Genomic DNA, 25807 nt, shown 5'->3' with positions numbered 1-25807 from the left:
CACACATACATTATATTATATACACACACACAATATACATTATAGATACACTATTGGAACAGTGCTTGGCATATCTTATTTAATCTTACATTTTGCATATGAACAAACCAAGACTTAAAAATAATAAATTATTTAGGGAGGTTAAGTAACTTGCTGAATTAACACAAGGTGCTTTGCACATAGAAGGCACACAATAAGTATTTGTTGAATGAATGCGTTTGTTTCCAATCTTTCACTGGTACAATGTTGTAATAAATATCTTCGAACATACATCCTCCCAGGCTTTGCCAATGTTTCTAGAGGATACAGTCCTTCCTGGAAGTGGAACCGTCGAGTCCAAAAAGTCCGTCATATTTAAAAAACTGCTAGTGCGACTTGCATCCAGTACTCAATACATGCGTCCTGTGCCAATTTTCTTCTGACGATGTCTTTCGAGAGCGGTACTCCTTGCTGTGCTTGCTGGGAATTGTGGTCTGAGAATAGTCCTCAGGAAGCCGGCGGGAACGAGCACGTCACGCCGGCGGGAACGAGCACGTCACGCCGGCGGGCTTTAGGACCTGGAGTGGCACGGCGCACCGGGGTCGGGGGAGGTTGGGAGCGCGCCCATGAGCCGGAAGCAGCGGCAGTGTCGGTGGCGTCGGGAGCGAGCGGACCCGGGAGCGGCGCGGGTGGAGGAGGGCGTGCCCGGGGCTCGGTAAGCGGCACTGGCTAGGGCTGGTCCCCGAACCTGGCCACTGCCGCAGATCCTGCCAGACCAGGCCTTTGCCCCGAGGCGGCTCTGTGGGGCGGCCTGGGGGCGGGGCCTGCCCTTGCGCAAAGGACGACCGGGGTGATCCGGGGGGTGGGGACAGCAGCTGAGGCGGGCCAAGGCTGCCAGCGGCGGGGAAGGCTGGCCCGGGGCGACTGAGCTGAGCGAGAAGCCGTCCCTCGGGACACCAGGTGCCAGTCAGCTCCGTCCGTCGCCGCGCCTCAGAAGGCCCCCCCACCCGAGGCTCTGACATTTGACCCCAGCACTGGGCTGACCCCGAGCTCTCCAGCTGCTTCTCCGCCCAGGTTGTTTCCGCTCCTGGTTGGACTTCCGCCCAGTTTGGCCGAAGAACGAGGGCGTGAAGCAAGACCTGTGAGGGCTAGAGGAAGGCCGGTTTGTCCGAGGTCGTCCCCGTTTTCGGTCTCTGTCTCCACACAGGCTCACTGTAGCTACCAAGTTTTCTTGGGCTTAGTTGGTTGAGCTAGGGAACGGAACCCGTTCCCGGGCAGGTATGGGGATGAAGCAAGAGGAGACAAAACTGGCTCCCCGGGAAGGAGTGCGGCTACTGGAGAATAGGAAAGTAGAGACTTGGGCCGGGCCCCAGGTGCGTGTCTGGATCATCAGACCCTCGTCAATTCCTACCCCCCAGAAAAAGTTTTCAGCGTGATGACATCGGTTTCTTTGCTGTTCTGTGCTCTCAGTGACTTTGTCAGCTAGGACAAGTACAGTTTGTGTCTCTGCACTTAATTTCGCAGGAGTTAATTGAAATTGTTTTGGGTGTGCTGCCGGTTGGATTTTGTGCACAGTACTTCCCCTGTGAAGGCTCTGGGAATATAAGATCAGCCAGAGTCGAGGGAAAGGATTGTTAGGATCCCTCTTGTTAGGCTTGCAAAGGGGCAATTCCCATTCTTTGCTTGGTGAATAGGGGAGCCTTTGGCATTTTCATTGAAGTTTTAGCATTATAATCCATTTACTTGTTCAACATTTGTATAATGAAAGTAAAACTTGAAAACTCCAAAGCAGTTGTATGAAAGTTGAAATTTCACATGGAATCTAGTTCAGGAATCCATAAAATTTGGAAGAACTGGCCAAATAACAAATTGATCCATTTCACAGTGATCCAAATTGAACTATTTATTCAACACACATTTATTGAGCACTTACTGTGTAACTCACACTGGGGTTAGAAATATGAGTACTTTTTCTCCAGGACATTAGAGAAACATTCAGATGAAAATTTGTCGTGCTCTGTGTTATGTATGTATATAAAGAAATTGACGCAGTGTGAAGAGAATACTGCAGAAGGGCCATTATCTGGGAGAGTCAGGGAAAATAGTCACAGGGAGGAGATACTTGAATTGAATGTTGAAGGATGAGTAGGAACTAGCACAAGTGAGGAAATGCATTCCAGTCAGAGATAACAACGTTAGCAAAGGCATGGTAAAAGCATGAGGGGGGGCAGGGCATAGTGTTTAAGTCTCAGAAGTTTGTCCAAAACAAGATGTGTGGTGGTGAAATTGCCGGGTGATAAGGCTGTGGGAGTGGGGAGCCATTGGAGCTTTTTAAGTTAGGGAGTGACAGAAGGGCAAGTTAAAGTAATGAGAAATGAGGCAGTGAGACTAATTAGAGCTGTTGAAGAGTGTGGCAGTGGTAAGGAAGATGAGGGGAATAGATTTTACACCTGTTTCTGAGATAGATGCAACAGGACTTAGTGACTATTTGGGGAAAGAGAGTATGTAAAGTTTCTAACTTGAGAGACTGGTGGATGAGGATTTCATTGATTAATGTATGATTAGGAAAAGTAGACTATGGAGTGGGTATGGAAAGAGATACAGAGGAGATAGTCTTGCATTCTGAAATCATGTTGTTTGTGGATGTACACATGGAGATATTAGTAGGCAGCTAGAAGTAAGGAAGCCTTGTGAGCTTGATATTTTGGCAGTAGCTCTAAGCGAGGGCATATATGAATAAAATCTTTGGAAAAGATATTTATTTTGCTTGTTTATAAAAAAATCTCAGAGTATGCACTTCTTTGACTTTACTGAACTCCTCAAGGCAGGGACCATAACTTAGTAATTTTGGAGTTCCTTTTTGTCTTACACAAAATAAAAAAAAAAGGAAGGAAGAAGTCCAAGCTGCACTGAAGGCATTAGCGGAAAACAAGGCTCAGGAATTGATAGAATGTCAGTCGAGATGGTTCAACAAATGGATGCCGTGTTGGAAGTGCTCACATGTCTATGCTAAGAAATTTGGAAGACAGCTACCTGGCCAACTGACTGGAAGAGATCCATATTTATGCCTATTCCCAAGAAAGGTGATCCAACTGAACATGGAATTTATCAAACAATATCATTAATATCATGTGCAAGTGAAATTTTGCTGAAGATCATTCAAAAGTGGATGCAGCAGTATATCGACAGAGAACTTCCAGAAATTCAGTCTGGATTCAAAAAAGGACGTGGAAGCAGGGATATCATTGCTGAGGTCAGGTGGATCTTGGCTGAAAGTAGAGAATACCAGAAAGATGTTTACCTGTGTTTTATTGACTATGCAAAGGTGTTCTACTGTGTGGATTACAACAAATTATGAATAACATTGCGAAGAATGGGAATTTCAGAACACTTAATTGTGCTCATGAGGAGCCTGTACATAGATCAAGAGGCAGTTGTTCAGACAGAACAAGGGGATACTGAATGGTTTAAAGTCAGGAAAGGTGTGCATCGGGGTTGTATCCTTTCACCATACCTATACAATCTGCATACTGAGCAAATAAACCAAGAAGCTGGACTACGTAAAGAAGAATGGGGCATCAGGATTGGTGGAAGACTCATTAATGATCTGCGGTATGCAGATGGCAGAACCTTGCTTGCTGAAAGTGAAGAGGACTTGAAGCACTTACTGATGAAGATCAAAGATCACAGCCTTCAGTTTGGATTGCACCTCAACATATAAAAAAAGTCCTCAAAACTGGACAAATAAGCAACATCATGATAAATGGAGAAAAGATTGAAGTTGTCAAGAATTCCATTTCACTTGGATCTACAACAACGCCACGGAAGCAGCAGTCAGGAAATCAAAAGATGAGTTGCACTGAGTAAATTTGCTGCAAAAGACCTCTTTAAAATGTTGAAAAGCAAAGATGTCGCCTTGAAGACTAAGGTGCTCCTGACCCAAGCCATGGTATTTTCAGTTGCATCATATGCATGTGAAAGCTGGACAGTGAATAAAGAAGACCGAAGAAGAATTGACACCTTTGAATTGTGGTGTTGGAGAAGGATATTGATTATACCATAGACTGCCAAAAGAATGAACAAATCTGTCTTGGAAGAAGTACAACCAGAATGTTCCTTAGAAGCAACGATGGCGAGACTGTGTCTTACACGCTTTGGACATGTTGTCAGGAGAGATCAGTCCCTGGAGAAGGACATCATGCTTGGTAAAGTAGAGGGTGAGCAAAAAAGAGGAAGACCCTCAACGAGATGGATTGACACAGTGGCTGCAGCAATGGGCTCAAGCATAACAACGATTGTAGGCATGGTGCAGGACTGGGCAGTGTTTCGTTCTGTTTTACATAGGGTCGCTATGCGTTGGAACCAACTCGACGGCACCTAATAACAACAACAAACAAACAAAAACCCAAACCCATTTCCGTTGAGTTGATCCTGACTCATAGCAAACCTACAGGACAGAATAGAACTGCCCCATACAGTTTCCGAGGATTCAAACCACTGACCTTTTAGTTAACAGCCGTGCTCTTAGCCACTGCACTACCAGGGCTCCTGTCATACACTAAGGCTGTATTATCATAAGGTTTCCATAGATGTTAGATATCAAACTAGCAGGAAATCAGTTTATTTTGGATGGTTACCAAGTTACCATTTCAGCTTCCTCTAAGAAGGTCATGGGAGTCTGTCTTATAATTTTCATTTTATACTTAGGTGGTATTCATGAGGCTTGTGTGCTTTAGGAGGAAAGGAAATAAGAAGATATGAGTGACATTGTGCTGCTCGAGGAAGTGCAGGACTTGAGCAGGAAACACTATTAATCTACAGGAGGCTCCTGTTCATTGAGAAGAGGCTCTCACAGTGAACTCTCATTTGGGGAGATGTCAGAAAGATGTGGTTTTCAGTTGGAGTTACCTGAGATCTTGTCAACTTGGGGTTGGTTCCTCCTGAAGGTGCAAGTGCATTCCTTCTTATGTAATACAACTTGAAAGGGAAGCTGAGATAGTCATGTTTGTTTAAACCTCTTCATCTGTATTGTTAGTTTGTGAAACTAGGCACACCGAGTAGATGCTGATGGGACTGGATTGAATTCCCTTCCCTGAAGCCGGTTCACATCTAGTATACAGGCTTATGGGTGATACACCTAGAGTAGAGATATCTTCCTGGTTTTGCCACTTGCTACTTGTCTTGGGAGTCATCAAGTTATTTCCACTTTCAAGTGTTGGTTAAACACCCACTCTTCTGAGAGGAACACTGTCTAGAGCACACTTAAGGTATGGACCCTGCCCTCTAGTAGCTCATGTGCTTACTTCATTAATTTGGTTCTCTCCTAACATCCAGAAAGTAGGGGTGTTGCTTGCCAGGCCATATCCTGAGTTGACTGACTTTTCTTGGATAAAGTGGGAATGCTAATATTATGGATATCAGCTTGGAGTTTCTGTAGAATTGTGACTAACTGAGTTTGGAATTTGAATGTTTTGTTAGCACTCAAGTTTTTGCAGTAATGGGGCATTCTTACAGAGAGAGGCTACCAGAGGGAACGATTTAGAAGCTGTACCAGTCACTAGCTGTGTTACTTTGGGCAAGGTAAAATCCTCATAGTGAAGTACAGGAATAGTACCTACTTCATCTGGTTATTACAGGGTTTAGATGTTCTTGTTGTTAGGTGCCATTGAGTCAGTTCTGACTCAGCAACCCTGTGCACAACAGAACCAAACACTGCCTCATCCTGCACCGTGCTTGCAGTCACTGTACACTGCCTCGTCCTGCACCGTGCCTACAGTCATCGTACACTGCCTCGTCCTGCACCGTGCCTACAGTCACTGTTACGCTTGAGCCTGTTGTTGCGGCCACTGTGTCAGTCTGTCTCACTGAGGGTCTTCTTTTTTGCTGACCCTCTACCAAGCATGGTGTCCTTCTCCAGGGACTGGTTCCTCCTGATAACGTGTTCAAAGTATGTGAAATGAAGTCTCTTTGTCCCTGCTTCTAAGGAACATCCTGGCTGTACTTCTTCCCAGACAGATTTGTTTGTTCTTCTGGCAGTCCATGGTATATTCAGTATTCTTTACGAACACCATAATTAGACACAGTATATATAAAGCACTTAGAACAGTACCAAGTACATAGTGAATACTCAGTACTGTTATTTATTATTATTGTCCCCTTGGATGGGAGGCTGTGCTCTGAAAGATTAGGATGAATGTGTGATGAATTCCATCCCCAGGAATTAAAAAAGAAAAGCGATAGAACAAAGGGATGTTGGTCTCTCCATGGAGGGAATTCAGAGAGGTGGCTTCAAGAATGCAGGCTTCACTCTGCTTTCATTTTGGAAATTTAAAAGATTAGGAGTGACTAGCAGTAAAAACCATTACAGTGGAAGGGGGTTATAGGCTTGTTTTAGGGCCAGTCTGTGGGGTGGAATTGGGGGAACCTTTGTCTCATGCTACTGAGAGAAACCTGGGAGAGGAACCATGTGGCATAGTTGGATGTGAATCCAGAAAGTGATCCAAATCACCGATGCCTTTGGAAAATAGGAAAGAAGCACATAAGGAGCTGGCTTGAGAAATGAGGGGTTGGAGTTTGGAGGTAGAAAAGCTGTGCATTCTCTTAAATGCTTATAGTGCTAGTATTTACCTCCAGAGAGTGTGGTAGGCCTTGTAGAAGTACTTGAGGATTGGGTAACTTCCACCTAAAGAGGTAAGATTAAAAACAAAACAAAACAAACCCCTGTACCTAGAGGAACTAGGAAACCTTTAGGAGAGTCAGGGCAGGAGAAGGGAGATTGTGGCTATCACATTTCAGTTACTCGCTTGATATAAACATGTTACTTTCTCTTGGGTATTGGCTCATGTCCAGGCAGTGGCAATAGTTGATTTAGTCACAAGTCCTGGGCAGATAGCTACATATGATTTTCATCTCTTTCTCTAGGCATTCCACAATATACTATGACTATACTAGTCTTGTAGCAGTTTCCTCTCACAGACAGACTGTGGCTAAGATCCCAAAGGAAGGGATATGCATTGCTGAGTTAAGTGTGGGTGAATGAGATGCAGGTAGGTGAATGTTGCTCCAGTGCCTTTTCTAGAGACTGCAGAAGTTTTATTCATCCTCTCAATAATCTTTTGTCCAGATGCTTCTTTCCTTTCAAATCCTGGTTTAAAGCTTAGGTGAATAATTCTCAAACCTTAGTGAGTATGAGAATTACTTGGGGCAGGGTTTTTCAACCTTTGCACCACTGACATTTTTGGATAATTCTTTGTTGCAGGGAGAGAGAGGAGAGGCTGTCCTGTTTACTGTAGGATGTTTAGCAGCATCCCTGGCTTCCACCTACTAGACGCTAGTACCACTTCCTGTCCAAGTTGTGACAACCAAAAATGTCTTCAGACATTGCCAGGTGCCCCCGTGAGACAAAATTGCTGCGGTTGAGAACTACTGATGAAGATCAAGACCGCAACCTTCAATATGGATTACACCTCAACATAAAACAAAAATCCTCACAACTGGACCAATGAGCAACATCATGATAAACTGAGAAAATATTGAAGTTGTCAAGGATTTCAGAGTACGTGGATTGACTGTCAACACCCATGAAAGCAGCAGTCAAGAAATCAAAGAATGTATTGGGCAATTCTGTTGCAAAGTAACTCTTTGAAGTATTGAAAAGCAAAGATGTTACATTGAAAACTAAGATGCAACTGACCGAAGCCATAGCGTTTTCATCATATGCATGCAAAAGCTGGATGATGAATAAGGAAGACCAAAGAAGAACTGACACTTTTGAATTGTGGCATTGGCAAAGAACACTGAATATGCCATGGACTGCCAAAAGAACAAACAAATCTGTCTTGGAAGAAATACAACCAGAATGCACCTTAGAAGCAAAGAAACTTTGAACATGTTACCAGAAGGGACCAGGCCCTGGAGAAGAGCATCATGTTTGGTAAAGACAAGAGTCAGTGAAAAAGAGAAGACCCTCAATAAGATGAATTGACACAGCGGCTACAACAGTGAGCTCAAGCATAGCAATGACTGTGGGGATGGCACAGGACCCGGCAGTGTTGTACTCAGTTGCACATAGGGTTGCTATGAGTTGGAACAGATTTGAAAGAGGAGGACCCTCAATGAAATGAATTGACACAATGGCTGTAACAATGGGCTGGAGCATAACAACAACTGTGAGGATGGTGCAGGACCCAGCAGTGTTCTGTTTATTTCAGCCCTGAGTTGGAACTGACTGTATGGCACCTAACAACAACATACAGTGGAATACTATTCAACAATACAGAAGAATGAGTTCCTAAAACATCTTGGAACACAGACAAACTTGGAGAATATTATGTTGAGTGAAATAACTCAATCACAGAGAGACAAATATTGTGTGTTCTCACTTTTATGAAATGACAGGAACAGGCAAATGTACAGAAACTAATGTTCAAGGCAAGGCCAAGATGGTGGAATTGTCAGACATTTCCTGTGGTCATTCGTACAATAGGTTGTTTAATAAGAGAAAAAGAGAAAACCTCTGACCTAATCAGATGCGCCTAACTTAATCAAGCAGAGTCCACAAAAACCAGGGACTGAACATATTTGAATGGCAGTAACTTGACATGGTTTTCCAACCAAGAGTCTGCAGATGCAGCATTAGCCTGCAGGTTTTTCAGTAAGAGAAAGAAAAAAACCTCTGATTTAATCAAATGTGCCTAACTTAATCATGCAGAATCCAAGAAACCAAGGGACTGCACATATTTGAATGTGAGTAACTTCACATGCTTTTCCAACTAAGACTGCAGGAGCAGTGTTAGCTTGAAGGTTTTTCAATAACAGAAAAAAAAACCCTCTGCTCGAATCAAATGTGCTAACTTAATCAAGTAGAATCTTAGAAAACAAGGGACTGCATATATTTGAATGGGAGTAACTTTACGTGCTTTTCCAACCAAGACTCTACAGATGCCTATTGTTAGCTTGCATATTGTTTTCTTGGATTCTACTTGATTAAGTTAGACAATCATTTGATGATTTCAGATATTTTTTTTTCTCTCATTGAGGAACATACAAGCTAATGGTGCATCTATAGAATCTAGTTGGAAAAGCATGTAAACTTACTGGCTTTCAAATACATGCATTCCCTTGTTTTCTTGTATTCTACTTGATTAAGTTAGACAATGATTTGATTAGATCAGATTTTTTTTCTCTTATTGAAAACATACAAGCTAATTTTGCATCTGCAGAATCTTAGTTGGAAAAGCATGTACAGTTTCTCCCGTTGAAATATGTGCAGTCCCTTGTTTTCTTGGATACCACTTCATTAAATTAGATGATGAGTTGTTTAAATCTGAAGGTTTTTTCTCTTACTGAAAAACATGCAAGGTAACGTTGTACCTGCTGAATCTTAGTTGGAAAAGCATGTAAAGTTCCTCCCATTCAAATACGTACTTGGAATGGTTTGATTAATGCAAAGCTTTTTTTCCCTTATTGAATAACATGCAAGCTAATGTTGCATCCGCAGAATGTTAGTTGGACCAGCATGTAAAGTTACTCCAATTCATATACCTGCAGTCCCTTGCTTTCTTGGATTCTACTTGATAAAGTTAGACGATGATTTGATTAAATCAGACATCTTTTTCTCTTATTGAAAAACACACAAAGTAGTGGTGCACCAGCAGAATCTTAGTTGGAAAAGCATGTAAAGTTATTCCCATTCAAATACGTGCAGTCCCTTGTTTTCCTGGATTCTCCTTGGGTAAGTTAGACGATGATTTGATTAATCAGAGGTTTTTTTCCTGTTACTGAAAAACGTGCAAGCTAGTGTTGCATCTGCAGAATCTTAGTTGGAAAAGCATGTAAAGTTATTCCCATTGAAATATGTGCAGGCCCTCCTTTTCTTGAATTCTACTTGATTAAGTTAGACGATGATTTGAGTAAATCAGAGGGGTTTTTTTTTTCTCTTAATGAACAACATGGAAGCTAATGTTGCACCTGCTGAATCTTAGTCGTAAAAGCATGTAAAACTTCCTCCCATTCAAATACGTGCAGTCCCTTGTTTTCTTGGGTTCTACTTGGTTGAGTTAGACAATGAATTGATTAAATCAGGGCTTTTTTTCTCTTATTGAAAAACATGCAAGCTAGTGTTGCATTTGCAGAATCTTAGTTGGAAGAGCATGCAGTTATTACTATTGAAATATGTGCAGGCCCTGGTTTTCTTGGATTCTACTTGATTAAGTTAGATGATGATTTGATTAAATGAGAAGTTTTTTTTTTACTTTAATGAAAAACATGGAAGCTAATTTTGCATCTGCAGAATCTTAGTTGGAAAATCATGTAAAGTTCCTCCCATTGAAATATGTGCAGGCCCTTGTTTTCTTGGATTCTACTTGACTAAGTTAAATGATGATTTGATTAAAAATCAGAAGTTTTTTTCTCTTATTGAAAAACATGCAAACTAATGTTACCTCTGCAGAATCTTAGTTGCAAAAGAATGTAAAGGTACTCCCATAAAATATGCGTAGATATTGTTTGCTCTCATTCTACTTAGTTAAAGGATTTGATTAAATCAGAGGTTTTTTTCTCTTATTGAAAAACATGCAAGCCAATGTGGTATATGCAGAATCTTAGTTGGAAAAGCATGCGAAGTTAACTCCCATTCAGATACGTGAAGTCAGTTGTTTTCTTTGATTCTACTTGATTAAGTTGGAGGATTTGATGAAATCAGAGGTTTTTTTTTGTCTTATTGAGAAACATGCCAGCTAATACTGCATGTGCACAATCTTAATTGGAAAAGAATGTAAAGTCACTCCCATGCAAATACTTGCACATACTTGTTTCTCTCATTATACATGATTAAATTAGAGGGTTTGATTAAGTCAGAGGGTTTTATCTCTTATTGAAAAACACATAAGCTAATCTTGCTTCTGCAGAATCTTAGTTGGACAAGCATGTAAAGTTACTCTTACTCAAATACATGCAATCAATTCTTTTTTTTTATTCTACTTGGTTAAGTTAGAGGATTTGATTAAATCATAGGTTTTTTTCTCTTATTGAAAAACATGCAAGCTTATGTTAAACATCTTTAGAATCTTGTTGGAAAAGAATTTAAAGTTACTCCCATTCACATATGTGCAGAAACATGTTTGCTCTCATTCTACTTGATTAAGTTAGATGATCTGGAGGAGGCGGGGCCGAGATGGTGGAGTAGTCACATGCATCCAGTGAACCCTCTTACAACAAAGACCTGAAAAAACAAGTGAAATGATTATATTTCTGACAAGCTAGGAGACCTGAATATCAAATGCAAAGTTAGAAAATGGACTGAGCACCAGGGGTTGGGAGAGACAGTTCAGAAGTGGAGAGGAGTTGCCAGAACTGAATCGCTGGGAATCCTCAGGCACCATTCCCGGGAGCGGCTGCAGCTGGCTGGTGGTAGTGTTCAGCTGCAGTTTCCTCAGGGAGAAACAGCCAACCACACAACATACTCACACCTCCAGAACCAGAGAAGAATGGTGCTCTCAGCGAAAGCTAAGTACTTGCTGCCAAGCCAGCTTTGGAGGCTGTTGATTTCTGTAGGCCTGAGATAGGCTCTGCTGAGTGCCCTGAGCCATTCTCCTGGCCTTGGAGAAGGAATAAATTCACAATTGGGGGAAGAGATAATCTGTCAGCTCCACTAACCTGGGGAGCTCAGGACAGAAACAGCTCTTGTCCAGGGATAAATGGTCCATGGACTTTGAATACCTTTCCCCCCTGCATGGACATGTGTGGGCCTATTTCCTGAGAATAGGCCCTTGTTGCCAAACTGCAATGGTTTCAGCTGTGCAGTGGAGAGGTGGGTGTTTGATGTTGGACACCACTTTGCCTATTAAATAGGGTCCTTACCTACCCACATTAGGGGCCTAAGTACTGGTGGCTCCATTCACGTCACCCAGCCACCCACAACAGGGGTCCAAGGATAATTGGTACCTCCCAATCCTAACAACCAAAAGCATTGGGCACCCATGGTCCGTCTGCAGAACCCACCCACCTGTTTGCTCTAGGGAACAGGGACGCACTTTCCTCACAGTCACTTGGTGAATGGTTTTCAGCTTCCTGGCTTGTTCAGAGCATGACACCCTGCTGCAACCAGATACTGGTACCTACACCAATCACACGCGCCCCTCTAAGACTGTAGGACAGAGCCTGTACTGCACACTTGATGACCAACTACCTGGACACGTGAGCTGAATCCATGCGAGAAAAGTGAATGGACTCCTAAGCTGATATAACTGATAACATCTCTAGCCACCTGGTGACAGGACCTTAGAGCTTCAAAGGTGAAAATAATCAAGCTAGCCCACTTAAGCAACCGATTTGGGCATATCAAAACAAAGCAAGAAGCTAGGGTACAGTTAGCAAACATAAACTAACACAATAACTTAAAGATGGCTTGGAGACAACAGTCAATATCAAATCATATAAAGAAGCAGACCATGAACGCTTCAACTAGCTCTCAAAACAAAGAATCAAAGGATGTTCTGGATGAAGGTGCCTTTCTGGAATTAGTGGATGCAGAATACAAAAGAATAATACACGAAACTCTTCAAGACATCATGAACGAGATCAGGAAGGAGATCAGGCAATATGTGGAACAAGCCAAGGAACACCCAGATAAAGCAGTTGAAGAAATGAAAAACGTCATTCAAGAATATAATGGAAAATTTAATAAGCTGCAAGAATCCATAGAGAGCATTCAGAAATTTAGATTACCAATAAAATTACTGAATTAGACAACTCAATAGAAAGAGGAGCAGAATAGAGCAAGTGGAAAGCAGAATTGGTGAGATTGAAGATAAAGCACTTGGCACCAATATATTTGAAGAAAAATCAGATAAAAGAAGCTTAAAAAGAGAAGAAACCCTAAGAATCATGTGGGACTCTATCAAGAGAAACAACCTATGAGTGATTGAAGTTCTAGAACAGAGACGGATAACAGAAAATACAGAGAGAATTGTTGGAGATTTGTTGGCAGAAAACTTCCCTGATATTGTGAAAGATGAGAAGATACCTATCCAAGATGCTCATTGAACTCCACATAAGGTCGATCTTAAAAGAAAGTCACCAAGACATATTGTAATCAAACTCACCAAAACCAAAGATAAAGAATTTTAAGAGCAGCCAGGGATAAATGAAAAGTCACTTACAAAGGAGAGTCAATAAGAATAAACTCAAACTACTCAGCAGAAACCATGCAGGCAAGAAGGCAATGGGATGACTTATATAAAGCATTGAAGAAAAAAATTGCCAACCAAGAATCATACAGCCAGCAAAACTATCAAATATGAAGGTGAAAGTGGAACATTTCCAGATAAACAGAAGTTTAGGGATTTCATAAAAACCCATCCAAAAGTACAGGGAATACTAAAGGGAGTTCTCTTGTTAGAAAATCAATAATATCAAATATCAACCCAAGACTAGAACACTGGACAGAGCAATCAGATGTCAACCCAGATAGGGAAATCACAAAAATAAGTCAAGATAAAAAAATTGTACAAAATGGAAACAGTGATGTCATTACATAAAAGAAGACATTAAAACAATAGAGGGAACTAAGGAATGTAGTCACAGATCTTTCATATGGAGAGGAAGACAAGGCAATATAAAGAAACAAAAGTTAGGTTTACACTTAGAAAAATAGGGGTAAATATTAAGGTAGCCACAAAGGAGACTAACAATCCTACTCATGAAAATAGAATATAAGAAAAATATGGAGACTCAGCAGAAACAAAATCAACAACAATGAATGTGAGGAAAAGACAATATATAAACTACTCAGCGCAAAAAATAAGTGGGAAAAAGAAACTGTCAACAACACACATAAAAAAAACATCAAAATGACTAAACTCGTTATCTATCCATAATCACAGGGAATGTAAATGGGCTAAATGCACCAATAAAGAGACAGACAGTGGTAGAATGGATTAAAAAAAAAACGTGATCCATCTATATGCTGCCTACAGGAGACACACCTTAGAGACACAAATAATCTAAAACTCAAAGGATGGAAAAAATATATCAAGCAAACAATCAAAAAAGAGCAGGATTGGCAATATTAATTTCTGACAAAATAGACTTTAAAGTTAAATCCACCACAAAGTATGAGGAAGGACACTATATAATGACCAAAGGAACAATAAAGCAGGAGGATATAATCCTATTAAATGTGTTATGCGCCCAATGACAGGGCTGCAAGAAACATAAACTCTAGCCGCATTGAAAAGTGAGATAGCTCCACAATTATAGTAGGAGATTTCAACACACCATTTTCAGTGAAGGACAGAACATCCAGAAAGAAGCTCAATAAAAACACACAGACACACAAAAAAACGAAACCCACTGCTGTCAAGTCGATTCCGACTCATAGACGCCGAAGATCTAAATGCCACAATCAACCAACCTGACCTCACAAACATATAAAGAACACTCCACTCAATGGCAGCCAAGTATATTTCCTTTTCCAGGGTACATGGAACATTCTCTAGAAGAGACCACATATTAGGTCATAAAGCAAGACTTAGCAGAAACCAAAACATTGAAATATTACAAAGCATGTTCTCTGACCATAAGGCCATAAAAAGAGAAATCAATAACAGAAGAAGCAGGGAAAAAAATGAAAGTATTGGAAACTGAACAGTATCATACTCAAAAACGACTGGGTTATAGAAGACATGAAGGATGGAATAAAGAAAAAAAGAATCCAATGAGAATGAGAACGTTTCCTTTCAGAACCTTTGGGACACAGCGAATGCAGTGCTCAGAGGTCAATTTATACCAATAAATGCACATATACAAAAAGGAGAAAGGGCCAAAATCAAAGAATAATCCCTACAACTTGAACAAATAGAAAGAGAGCAACAAAAGAAACCCACAGGCACCAGAAGAAAGGAAATAATAAAAATTAGAGCAGAATTAAATGAAATAGAGAACAGGAAAACAATTGAAAGAGTTAACAAGACCAAAAGCTGGTTCCTTGAAAAAATTAACAAAAATTGGTAAACCATTGGCCAAACTGATCAAAACAAAAACAGGAGAGGAAGCAAATAACCTGATTAAGAAATGAGATGGGCGATATAACAGACCCAACTGAAATTAAAAGAATCATATCAGATTACTAAGAAAAATTGTCCTTGAACAAATGTGAAAACCTAGAAGAAATGGATGAATTTCTAGAAACACAGTGCCTGCCTAAATTAACACAAACGGAGGTACAACAGCTAAATAAACCCATAGCAAAAGAAGAGATTGAAAAGGCAATTAAAAAACTCCCAACAGAAAAAAGGTCTGGCCCGGATGGTTTCACTGCAGAGTTCCACCAAACTTTCGGAGAAAAGCTAATACCACTACTACTAAAGGTATTTCAGAGCATAGAAGAGGACGGAATACTCCCATACTCATTCTACGAAGCCAGCATATACCTGATACCAAAACCAGGTAAAGACAACACAAAAAGAAGAAAATTACAGACCTATATCCCCATGAACTTAGATGCAAAAATCTTCAACAAAATTCTAGCCAATAGAATTCAACATGATATCAAAAAGTAATTTACCATGACCAAGTGGTATTCATACCAGGTATGCAGGGATGGTTCAACATTAGAAAAACTATGAATGTAATCTGTCATATAAATAAAACAAAAGACAAGAACCACATGATCTTATCAATTGATGCAGAAAAGGCATTTGACAAAGTGCAGCACCCACTCATGATAAAAACGCTCAGCAAAATAGGAATAGAAGGAAAATTTCTCAACATAATAAAGGGCATTTATACAAAACCAACAGCCAACATTGTTCTAAATGGAAAGAGTCTGAAAGCATTCCCTTTGAGATCGGGAATCAGACAAGGATGCGCTTTATCACCACTCTTATTCAGCATTGTGCTGGAGGTCCTAGCCATAGCAATTAGGCTAGATAAGGAAATAAAGGGCATCCAGATTGGTAAAGAAGAAGTCAAAGTATCTTCATTTGCAGGTGACATGGTCTTATACACAGAAAACCCTGAGAACTACTGAAACTAACAGAAGAGTTCAGCAGAGCATCAGGATACAAGATAAACATAGAAAAATCAGCTGGATTCCTCTACACCAACAAAAGGAACATCGAAGAGGAAATCACCAAATCAATACCATTTACAGTAGCCCCCAAGAAGATAAAATACTTAAGAATAAATCTTACCAGAGACATAAAATACCTATACAAAGAAAACTACAAGACACTACTGGAAGAAACCAAAAGAGACCTACATAAGTGGAAAAACATACCTTGCTCATGGATAGGAAGACTTAACATTGTAAAAATGTCTATTCTGCCAAAAGCAATCCATAGTTACAATGCAATTCCAATCCAAATTCCAACATTTTGTAATCAGAGAAACAAATCACCAACTTCATATGAAAGGGAAAGAGGCCCTGGATAAATAAAGCATTATTTTAAAAGAACAATGTGGGAGGCCTCACTCTACCTGATTTTAGAACCTATTATACCGCCACAGTAGTCAAAACAGCCTGGTATTGGTACAGTAACAGATACATAGACTAGTGGAACAGAATTGAGAATCCAGGCATAAATCCATTCACATATGAGCAGCTGATATTTGACAAAGGCCCAAAGTCAGTTAAATGGGGAAAAGACTACACGTATTTGAAAGGGATTAACTTTACATTCTTTTCCAACTGCGAGGCTTGAGAGTCAACATTAGCTTGTATGTTTTTCAATAAAAAAAAAAAAAAAACTTTTGACTTCATCAAACCCTCTGACTTCATGAAGTAGAATGTGGGGAACTCTATTCGGATTCTCTTTCATGCAATGAATGCAGTAACGTTGCTCTTGCAAGCAGAAGGTCTACTCAGCAAAACTACATTGCTGTAGCCCCTGTCTTTGTGGAGAGAAACTGTGTTGTGTTCTCATTCAGACATTGTTAATGCACATTCATGCCCAGGTAAAACAAAGAGCATATTGAAATCCTATAAAACCAAAGAGTCTGCATGTATTTGAAAGGGATTCACTTTGCAGTCTTTTCCAACAGAGAGCCTGCAGAGGCAACATTAGCTTGCATGTTTCTCAAAAGGAGAAAAAACCCTCTGACTTAATCAACCTCCCTGCCTTAATGAATTAGAATGAGGGAAACTGTATTTTGGTTTCCCTTCCATGCAACGAATTCGGTAACTTTGCCTCTTGCAAACACAAGGTTTACTCAGCAAAGCTACATCGCTTAAGGCTGTGTACTTGCACAGGAGAACTGCATTCTGTTGTCATGAGAAGATTGTGAATGCATGTTCACAGCCGGGTAAAACAAAGTGCACAGTGGGAAGCTTAAAAAAGTGAAGTGTCTGCACGTATTTGAATGGTAGTAACTTTACAATATTTTCCAAATGACAGACTGCAGAGGCAACATTAGCTTACATGTTTTTCACTAAGAGAAAAAACCCTCTGACTTAATCAAACCCCATGACTTAATCACGTAGAATGAGAGAAACAAAGTGACTGCACTTATTAAAATGGAAGAAACTTTACATACTTTTCCAACTAAGAGACTGCAGAGGCAACATTAGCTTGCTTGTTATTCAATCAGAGAAAAACTCTGACTTAATCAAACCCTCTGGCTTAATCAAGTAGAGTGACAGAAACTATTTTAATTTTTCTCATGCAGGGAATTCGATAATTTTGCCTCTTGCAAAACAGAAGGTTTACTCAGCAAAACATCATCCGTATAGCCTGTGTACTTGCATGGGAATACCTGCATTGTGTTCTTATTAAGAGATTGTTAATGCACCAGTCACGCCTGGGTAAATCAAAGTGGGTATTGAAAACCTGTACAACCGAAGTGTCTGCTCTTATTAGAATGGGGTGACTTTACAGTCTTTTCAAACTGAGAGACCACAGAGGTAACATTAGCTTACATGTTTTTCAGTAAAAGAAAAAACTGTTTGATTTAATCAAACTCTCTGACTTAACCAAGTAGAAATGAGAGAAACCCGAGTGTCTTCAAGAATTTAATGTGAGCAGCTTTACGTTCTTTTCCAACTAAGAGATGGCAGAGGCAACATTAGGTTGCATGTTTTTCTATAAGAGAAAAAACCCTCTGACTTAATCAAACTGCCTGTCCTAATCAAGCCGAATAAGAGAAACTGTATTTTGGTTTCTCTTTCATACAATGAATTCAGTAAATTGCGTCTTGCAAAACCAAGGTCAACTCATCAAAGCTGCATCATTATAGCCCCTGTCCTTGCACAGAAAAACTGCTTTGTGTTCTCATTAAGAGAGAGTTAATGCACATTCACACCCGGGGAAAACCAAGTGCATATCGAAACCTGTAAAACCCACGTGTGTGTATGTACTTGAAGTAACGTTACAATCTTTTCCAATTGACAGACTGCAAGGCAACATTAGCTTGCGTGTTTTTCAATAAAAGAAAAACTGCATTGTATCTTGTTGAGATTGTTAATGCACATTCATGCCTGGGTAAAACAAAGTTCATATTGAAAATCTATAAAACCCAAGTGTCTGCAACTTGTTGAATGGGAGTAACTTTATAATATTTTGCAACTGAGAGACTGTAGAAGTAACATGAGCTTACAAGTTTTTCAATAAGACCACAAAACCTCTTAATTAATCAAGTAAAATGAGAGAAACCCAACAGTCTGTACATATTTGGAGTAACTTTACAATAGTTTCAAACTGAGAGACTCTAGAGGCAACATTAGCTTACATGTTTTTCAATAAGAGAAAAAACCCTCTTAATTAAACCCTCTGACTTATTCAAGTAGAATGAGTGAAATCCAAGTGTCTGCATGTATTAGAATGGCAGTTACCTCACATTCTTGTCCACCTAAGAGACTGCAGAGGCAAGATTAGCTTGCATGTTTTTCAATAAGAGAAAAAATCCTCTGACTTAATCAAGTAGAGTGAGAGAAACTGTATTTTAATTTCTCTTTAGTGCAGTGACTTCAATAACTTTGTCTCTTGCGAACACAACCTTTACTCAGCAAAAGTACATCCCTATATCCCTTGTACTTTCACAGGAATACCTGCATTGGGTTATCGTTAAAAAATTGTTAATGCACTTTAACACTAGGCTAAAACAAAGTGCATATTGAAATCCTATAAAACCCTGTTGTCTGCAGATATGTGAATGGGAGTAACGGTATGTTCTTTTCCACCTAAGGGACTGCAAGAGGCAGTATTTGCTTGCATGTTTTTCAGTAAGAGAATAAAATCTCTGACTTAGTCAAACTCTCTTTCTTAATCAAGTAGAATGTGAGAAGCTATTTTAATGTCTCCTTCATCCAGTGAATTTGATAATTTTGCGTATAGCAAACACAACTTTTACTCACCAAAAATACATCGCTATAGCCCCTGTACTTGCACAGGAATACCCGCATGCTGTTCTCGTTAAGGGGTTGTTGTTGCACATTCTCACCAGGGTAAAACAAAGTGCGTATTGAAATCCTATAAAACCCAAGTGTCTGCACATATTTGAATGGGATTGGCTTTACATTCTTTTCCAACAGAGAGACTGTAGAAGGAATATTAGCTCTCATGTTTTTCAATAAGAGAAAAAAGCCTCTAACTTAATCCAGTAGAATGAGAGAAGCTGTATTTTAATTTCTCTTTCATGCAGTGAATTCAATAACTTTGCCTCTTGCAAACGCTACTCAGCAAACTAAATCGCTATAGTGACTGTACTTGCACGGGAATACTTGCACTGCGCTCTCTACATCGCTATAGCCCTGGTATTTCTCAGGAAAAACTGCATCATGTTCTCATTACGAGATTGTTAATGCACATTCATGCGTGCGTGAAACAAAGTGCATATTGAAAACCTAAAAATCCCAAGTGACAGCACGTATTTAAATGGGAGTAACTTTACATTCTTTTCCAACTAAGGAACTGCAGATGCAGCATTAGCTTGCATGTTTTTCAATGAGAAAAAACCCTCTGTCTTAATCAAATTGCCTGCCTTAATCAAATAGAATGAGAGAAACTGTATTTTGGGTTCTCTTTCATGCAATGAATTTGGTAACTTTGTCTCTTGCAAACACAAGGCTTACACAGCAAAACTACATCACTACAGCCCGTGTACGTTCTCAGGAAAAACTAGACTGTATTCTCGTTAAGAGATTGTTAATGCACAGGTAAAACAAAATGCATCCTGAAAACCTAAAAATCCCAAGTGCCTGCAATTATTTGAATGGGAGTAATTTTACATTCTTTTACATCTGAGAGCCTGCAGAGGCAATATTAGCTTGCTTGTTTTTAAATAAGTGGAAAGAAAAAAAAAAAGCTCTGGCTTAGTGAAACCTTCTGTCTTTAGAATATGAGAAAATGTATTTTCGTTTCTCTTTTCATGCAATGAATTCGGTTACTTTGAATCTTGCAAACACAAGATTTACTCGGCAAAACTACATAACTATAGCCCTGGTAGTTGCACAAGAAAAATGGCATTGTGTTCTCATTAAGACATTGTTAATCCACATTCACACCCGTGGAAAACAAAGTGCATATTGAAAACCTATAAAACCCAAGTGTCTGCACATATTTGAAAGGGAGTACCTTTACATTGTTTTACAGCTAAGAGACTGCAGAGGCCATATTGACTTACAAGTTTTTCAGTAAGAAAAAAACCCACTGACTTAATCAAATCCTCTGACTTAATCAAATAAAATAAGAAATTATTTTAATTTCTTCTTCATGCAGTGAATTTGAGAAATTTGCCTTCTGCAAACAGAAGTTTTACTGAGCAAAACTGAATTGCTATAGGCCCTGTACTGTACATGAATGCCTGCACTGTGTTCTTGTTAGGAGATTGTTAATGCACATTCTGGCCCGGGTCTGGTTTAATATTAGAAAAACCATTAATGTAATCCACTATATAAATAAAACAAAAGACAAAAACCACATGATCTTATCAATTGATGCAGAAAAGGCATTTGACAAAGTCCAACACCCATTCATGATAAAAACTCTCAGCAAAATAGGAATTGAAGGAAAATTCCTCAACATAATAAAAGGCTTTTTTGGGATACAAAGCCAACAGCCAACATCACCCTAAATGGAGAGAGCCTGAAAGCATTTCCGTTGAAAATGGGAACCAGACAAGGATGCCCTTTATCTCTGCTCTTATTCAACATTGTGCTAGAGGTCCTAGCCAGAGCAATTAGGCTAGACAAAGAAATAAAGGGCATCCAGATTGGAAAGGAGGAAGTAAAATTATGTCTATTTGCAGATGACATGATCTTATACACAGAAAACCCTAAGGAATCCTCCAGAAAACTACTGAAACTAATAGAAGAGTTTGGCAGAGTCTCAGGTTATAAGATAAACATACAAAAATCACTTGGATTCCTCTACATCAACAAAAAGAACATCAAAGAGGAAATCACCAAATCAATACCATTCGCAGTAGCCCCCAAGAAGATAAAATACTTAGGAACAAATCTTACCAAAGATGTAAAAGACCTATACAAAGAAAACTACAAAGTACTACTGCAAGAAACTAAAAAGGACCCACATAAGTGGAAAAACATACCTTGCTCATGGATAGGAAGACTTAACATAGTAAAAATGTCTATTCTACCAAAAGCCATCTATACATACAATGCACTTCTGATCCAAATTCCAATGACATTTTTTAATGTGATGGAGAAACAAATCACCAACTTCATATGGAAGGGAAAGAAGCCCCGGACAAGTAAAGCATTACTGAAAAAGAAGAAGAAAGTGCGAGGCCTCACTCTACCTGATTTCAGAATCTATTATACAGCCACAGTAGTCAAAACAGCCTGGTACTGGTACAACAACAGGCACATAGACCAATGGAACAGAATTGAGAACCCAGATATAAATCCATCCACATACGAGCAGCTGATATTTGACAAAGGCCCAGTGTCAGTTAATTGGGGAAAAGATAGTCTTTTTAACAACAACAAAAAAAACTTTTAAAAAGTGCTGGCATAACTGGATATCCATTTGCAAAAAAATGAAACAGGACCCACACCTCACACCATGCACAAAAACTAACTCCAAGTGGATCAAAGACCTAAACATAAAGACTAAAACGATAAAGATTATGGAAGAAAAAATAGGGACAACATCAGGAGCCCTAATACAAGGCATAAACAGAATACAAAACATTACCAAAAATGACGAAGAGAAACCAAATAACCGGGAGCTCCTAAAAATCAAACACCTATGCTCATCTAAAGACTTCACCAAAAGAGTAAAAAGACCACCTACAGATTGGGAAAAAATTTTCAGCTATGACATCTCCGACCAGCGCCTGATCTCTAAAATCTATATGATTCTGTTAAAACTCAACCACGAAAAGACAAACAACCCAATCAAGAAGTGGGCAAAGGATATGAAGACGCACTTCACTAAAGAAGATATTCAGGCAGCTAACAGATACATGAGAAAATGCTCTCAATCATTAGCCATTAGAGAAATGCAAATTAAAACCACGATGAGATTCCATCTCACTCCAACAAGGCTGGCATTAATCCAAAAAACAAAATAATAAATGTTGGAGAGGCTGCAGAGAGATTGGAACTCTTATACACTGCTGGTGGGAATGTAAAATGGTACAACCACTTTGGAAAACTATCTGGCGTTTTCTTAAAAAGTTAGAAATAGAACTACCATACAACCCAGAAATCCCACTCCCTCGGAATATACCCTAGAGAAATAAGAGCCTTTACATGAACTGATATATGCAGACCCATGTTTATTGCAGCTCTGTTTACAATAGCAAAAAGCTGGAAGCAACCAAGGTGTCCATCAACGGATGAATGGGTAAATAAATTGTGGTATATTCACACAATGGAATACTATGCATTGATAAAGAACAGTGACGAATCTGTGAAACATTTCATAATATGGAGGAACCTGGAAGGCATTATGGTGAGTGAAATTAGTCAGAGGCAAAAGGACAAATATTGTATAAGACCACTATTATAAGATCTTGAGAAATAGTATAAACTGAGAAGAACACATACTTTTGTGGTTACGAGGTGGGGAGGAGGGAAGGGGGGAGAGGGTTATTTACTGATTAGTTAGTAGATAAGAACTACTTTAGGTGAAGGGAAGGACGATACTCAATACACGGAAGGTCAGCTCAACTGGACTGGACCAAAAGCAAAGAAGCTTCTGGGATAAAATGAATGCTTCAAAGGTCAGTGGAGCAAGGGCGGGGATTTGGGGACTATGGCTTAAGGGGACTTCTAAGTCAATTGGCAAAGTAATTCTATTATGAAAACATTCTGCATCCCACTTTGAAGTGTGGTGTCTGGGGTCTTAAATGCTAACAGTCGGCCATCCAAGATGCATCAATTGGTCTCAACCCACCTAGATCAAAGGAGAATGAAGAACACCAAGGTCACACGATAACTAAGAGCCCAAGAGACAGAAAGGGCCACATGAACCAGAGACTCACGTCATCCTGAGACCAGAAGCACTAGATGGTGCCCAGCCACAACCGATGACTGCCCTGACAGGGAGCACAACAGAGAACCCCTGAGGGAGCAGGAGAACAGTGGGAAGCAGACCCCAAATTCTCATAAAAAGACCAGACTTAATGGTCTGACTGAGACTAGAAGAATCCCGGCGGTCATGGTCCCGAAACCTTCTGTTGGCCCAGGACAGGAACCATTCCCGAAGGCAAGTCATCAGATATGGAAGGGACTGGACAATGGGTTGGAGAGAGATGCCGATGAAGAGTGAGCTACTTGTGTCAGGTGGACACTTGAGACTGTGATGGCATCTCCTGTCTGGAGGGGAGATAGGAGGGTAGAGAGGGTTAGAAACTGGCAAAACCATCACGAAAGGAGAGACTGGAAGGGCTGACTTATTAGGGGGAGAGTAAGTGGGAGTATGGAGTAAGGTGTATATAAGCTTATATGTGACAGACTGAATTGATTCGTAAACTTTTGCTTAAAGCGCAGTAAAAATTATTTAAAAAAAAAAATGCTTATTGGAAACGTGTAGAACCCAAGTGTCTACACATATTCGGATGGCATTAACTTTACATTGTTTTCCAACTAAGAGACTGCAGAGGCAACATTAGCTTACATGTTTTTCAATAAGAGAAAAAACCCTCTGTCTTAATCAAAACTTCTGACTTAAGTAGGATGAGAGATACCCAAGTGTCTTAAAGTATTGCAGTTGGAGTAACTTTAAATTGTTTCGTAACTAAGAGACTGCAGAGGCAGCATTAGCTTGCATGTTTTTCAATTAAAAAGAAAATCAAATCATCTGACTTAATCAAGTTGAGTGAAACTGTATTTTAATTTCTCTTTCATGCAGTGAATTTGAAAACTTTTCCTCTTGCAAACACAAGATTTTCTCAGCAAAACTAATCACTATAGCTCATTTACTTGCACAGGAAAACCTTCACTATGTTCTCTTCAAGAGAGTGTTAACGCACATTCATGCCCGGGTAAAGCAAAGTGCGTATTGAAAAGCAATAAAGCCCAAGTATCTGCATGTAATTGAATGGGAATACCTTTACCTTCTTTTAAAAGGGAGAGACTTCAGGGGACACGTTAGCTTTCATGTTTTTTAATAAGAGAAAAAAAAAACACCCTGACTTAATCAAGTAGAATGAGGGAAACTATATTTTGGTTTCTCTTTCATGTAATGAATTTGGTAACTTTGCCTCTTGCAAACGCAACGTTTACTCAGCAAAACTACTTTGCTATAGCCCCTGTAGTTGCACAGAAAACCTGCATTGTGTTCTCATTAAGAGATTGTTAATGCACATTCACGCCTGGATGAAACAAAGTGCATATTGAATACTTACAAAACTGAAGTGTCTGCACGTATTCGAATGGGAGTAACTTTACAATCTTTTCCAACTAAGAGACTGCAGAGGCGACATTAGCTTACATGTTCTTCAATAAGAGAAGAAACCCTCTGACTGTAGCAAACTCTCTGACTTCATCAAGTCGAATGGGAGAAACCCAAGTGTCTGCACGTATTTGAATGGGAATCACTACATTCTTTTCCAACTAAGGGACTGTAGAGGCAACATTAGCCTGCAAGGTTTTCAATGAGACAAAAAACCCTCTGACTTAATCAAGTAGAATGAGAGAAACTTATTTTGGATTCTCTTTCATGCACTAAATTAGGTAACTTTGCCTCTTGCAAACACACGGTTTACTCAGCAAAACTACGTTGCTATAGCCCCTGTACCTGCACAGGAAAGATGGCATTGTGTTTCTCATTAAGACATTATTAATACACATTCAAGCCCGGGTAAAACAAAGCACATATTGAATACTTATAAAACTGAAGTGTCTGCACGTATTTGGGAGTAACTTTACGATCTTTTCCAACTAAGAGACTGCAGAGGCAACATTAGTTTACGTGTTCTTCAATAAGAGAAAAAACCCTCTGACTTAAGTAGAAAGAGAGAAACCCAAGTGTCCTCGCATATTGCAATGGAAGTAACTTTACATTCTTTTACAGCTAAGAGACTGCAGGGGCAACTTTAGCTGGCATATTTTTCAATTAAAAAAAGCTTCTCACTTAATCAAACCCTCTGACTTAATCAAGTTGAGTGAGAGAAACTATTTTAATTTCTCTTTCATGAAGTGAATTCAATAACTTTGCCTCTTGCAAACACAAGATTTTAGCTGCAAAACTACATAGCTATAGCCCATATACTTGCACAGGAAAACCTGCACTGTATCCTCATTAAGAGAGTGTTAATGCACATTCAGGCCCGGGCAAAACAAAGTGCATGTTGAAAACCAATAAAGCCCAAGTATCTGCACGTAATTAAATGGGAGTAACTTTACATCCTTTTAAAAGGG

At 39.7% G+C, this 25807-nt stretch overlaps 1 protein-coding gene across 1 annotated transcript in view; it reads left to right on the top strand.

The window, feature by feature from the left end:
• The first annotated feature begins 565 nt into the window (after positions 1 to 565).
• LOC126058277 (phosphatidylinositol 3,4,5-trisphosphate 3-phosphatase TPTE2-like) overlaps positions 566 to 25807 on the top strand; it is a 310242-nt gene continuing 285000 nt past the window's right edge. Inside the window, exon 1 of the mRNA XM_049853315.1 lies at positions 566 to 694. Coding sequence (XP_049709272.1) covers positions 606 to 694 — 89 coding nt within the window. The 5' untranslated portion in view covers positions 566 to 605. The remainder of the gene's footprint in view (positions 695 to 25807) is intronic.

This window comes from Elephas maximus, chromosome 14 (genome assembly GCF_024166365.1).
Source record: "Elephas maximus indicus isolate mEleMax1 chromosome 14, mEleMax1 primary haplotype, whole genome shotgun sequence".
Taxonomy (NCBI): domain Eukaryota; kingdom Metazoa; phylum Chordata; class Mammalia; order Proboscidea; family Elephantidae; genus Elephas; species Elephas maximus.
Note: the sequence above shows the minus strand (reverse complement) of the source record. Positions and strands in the feature narration are given on the sequence as shown.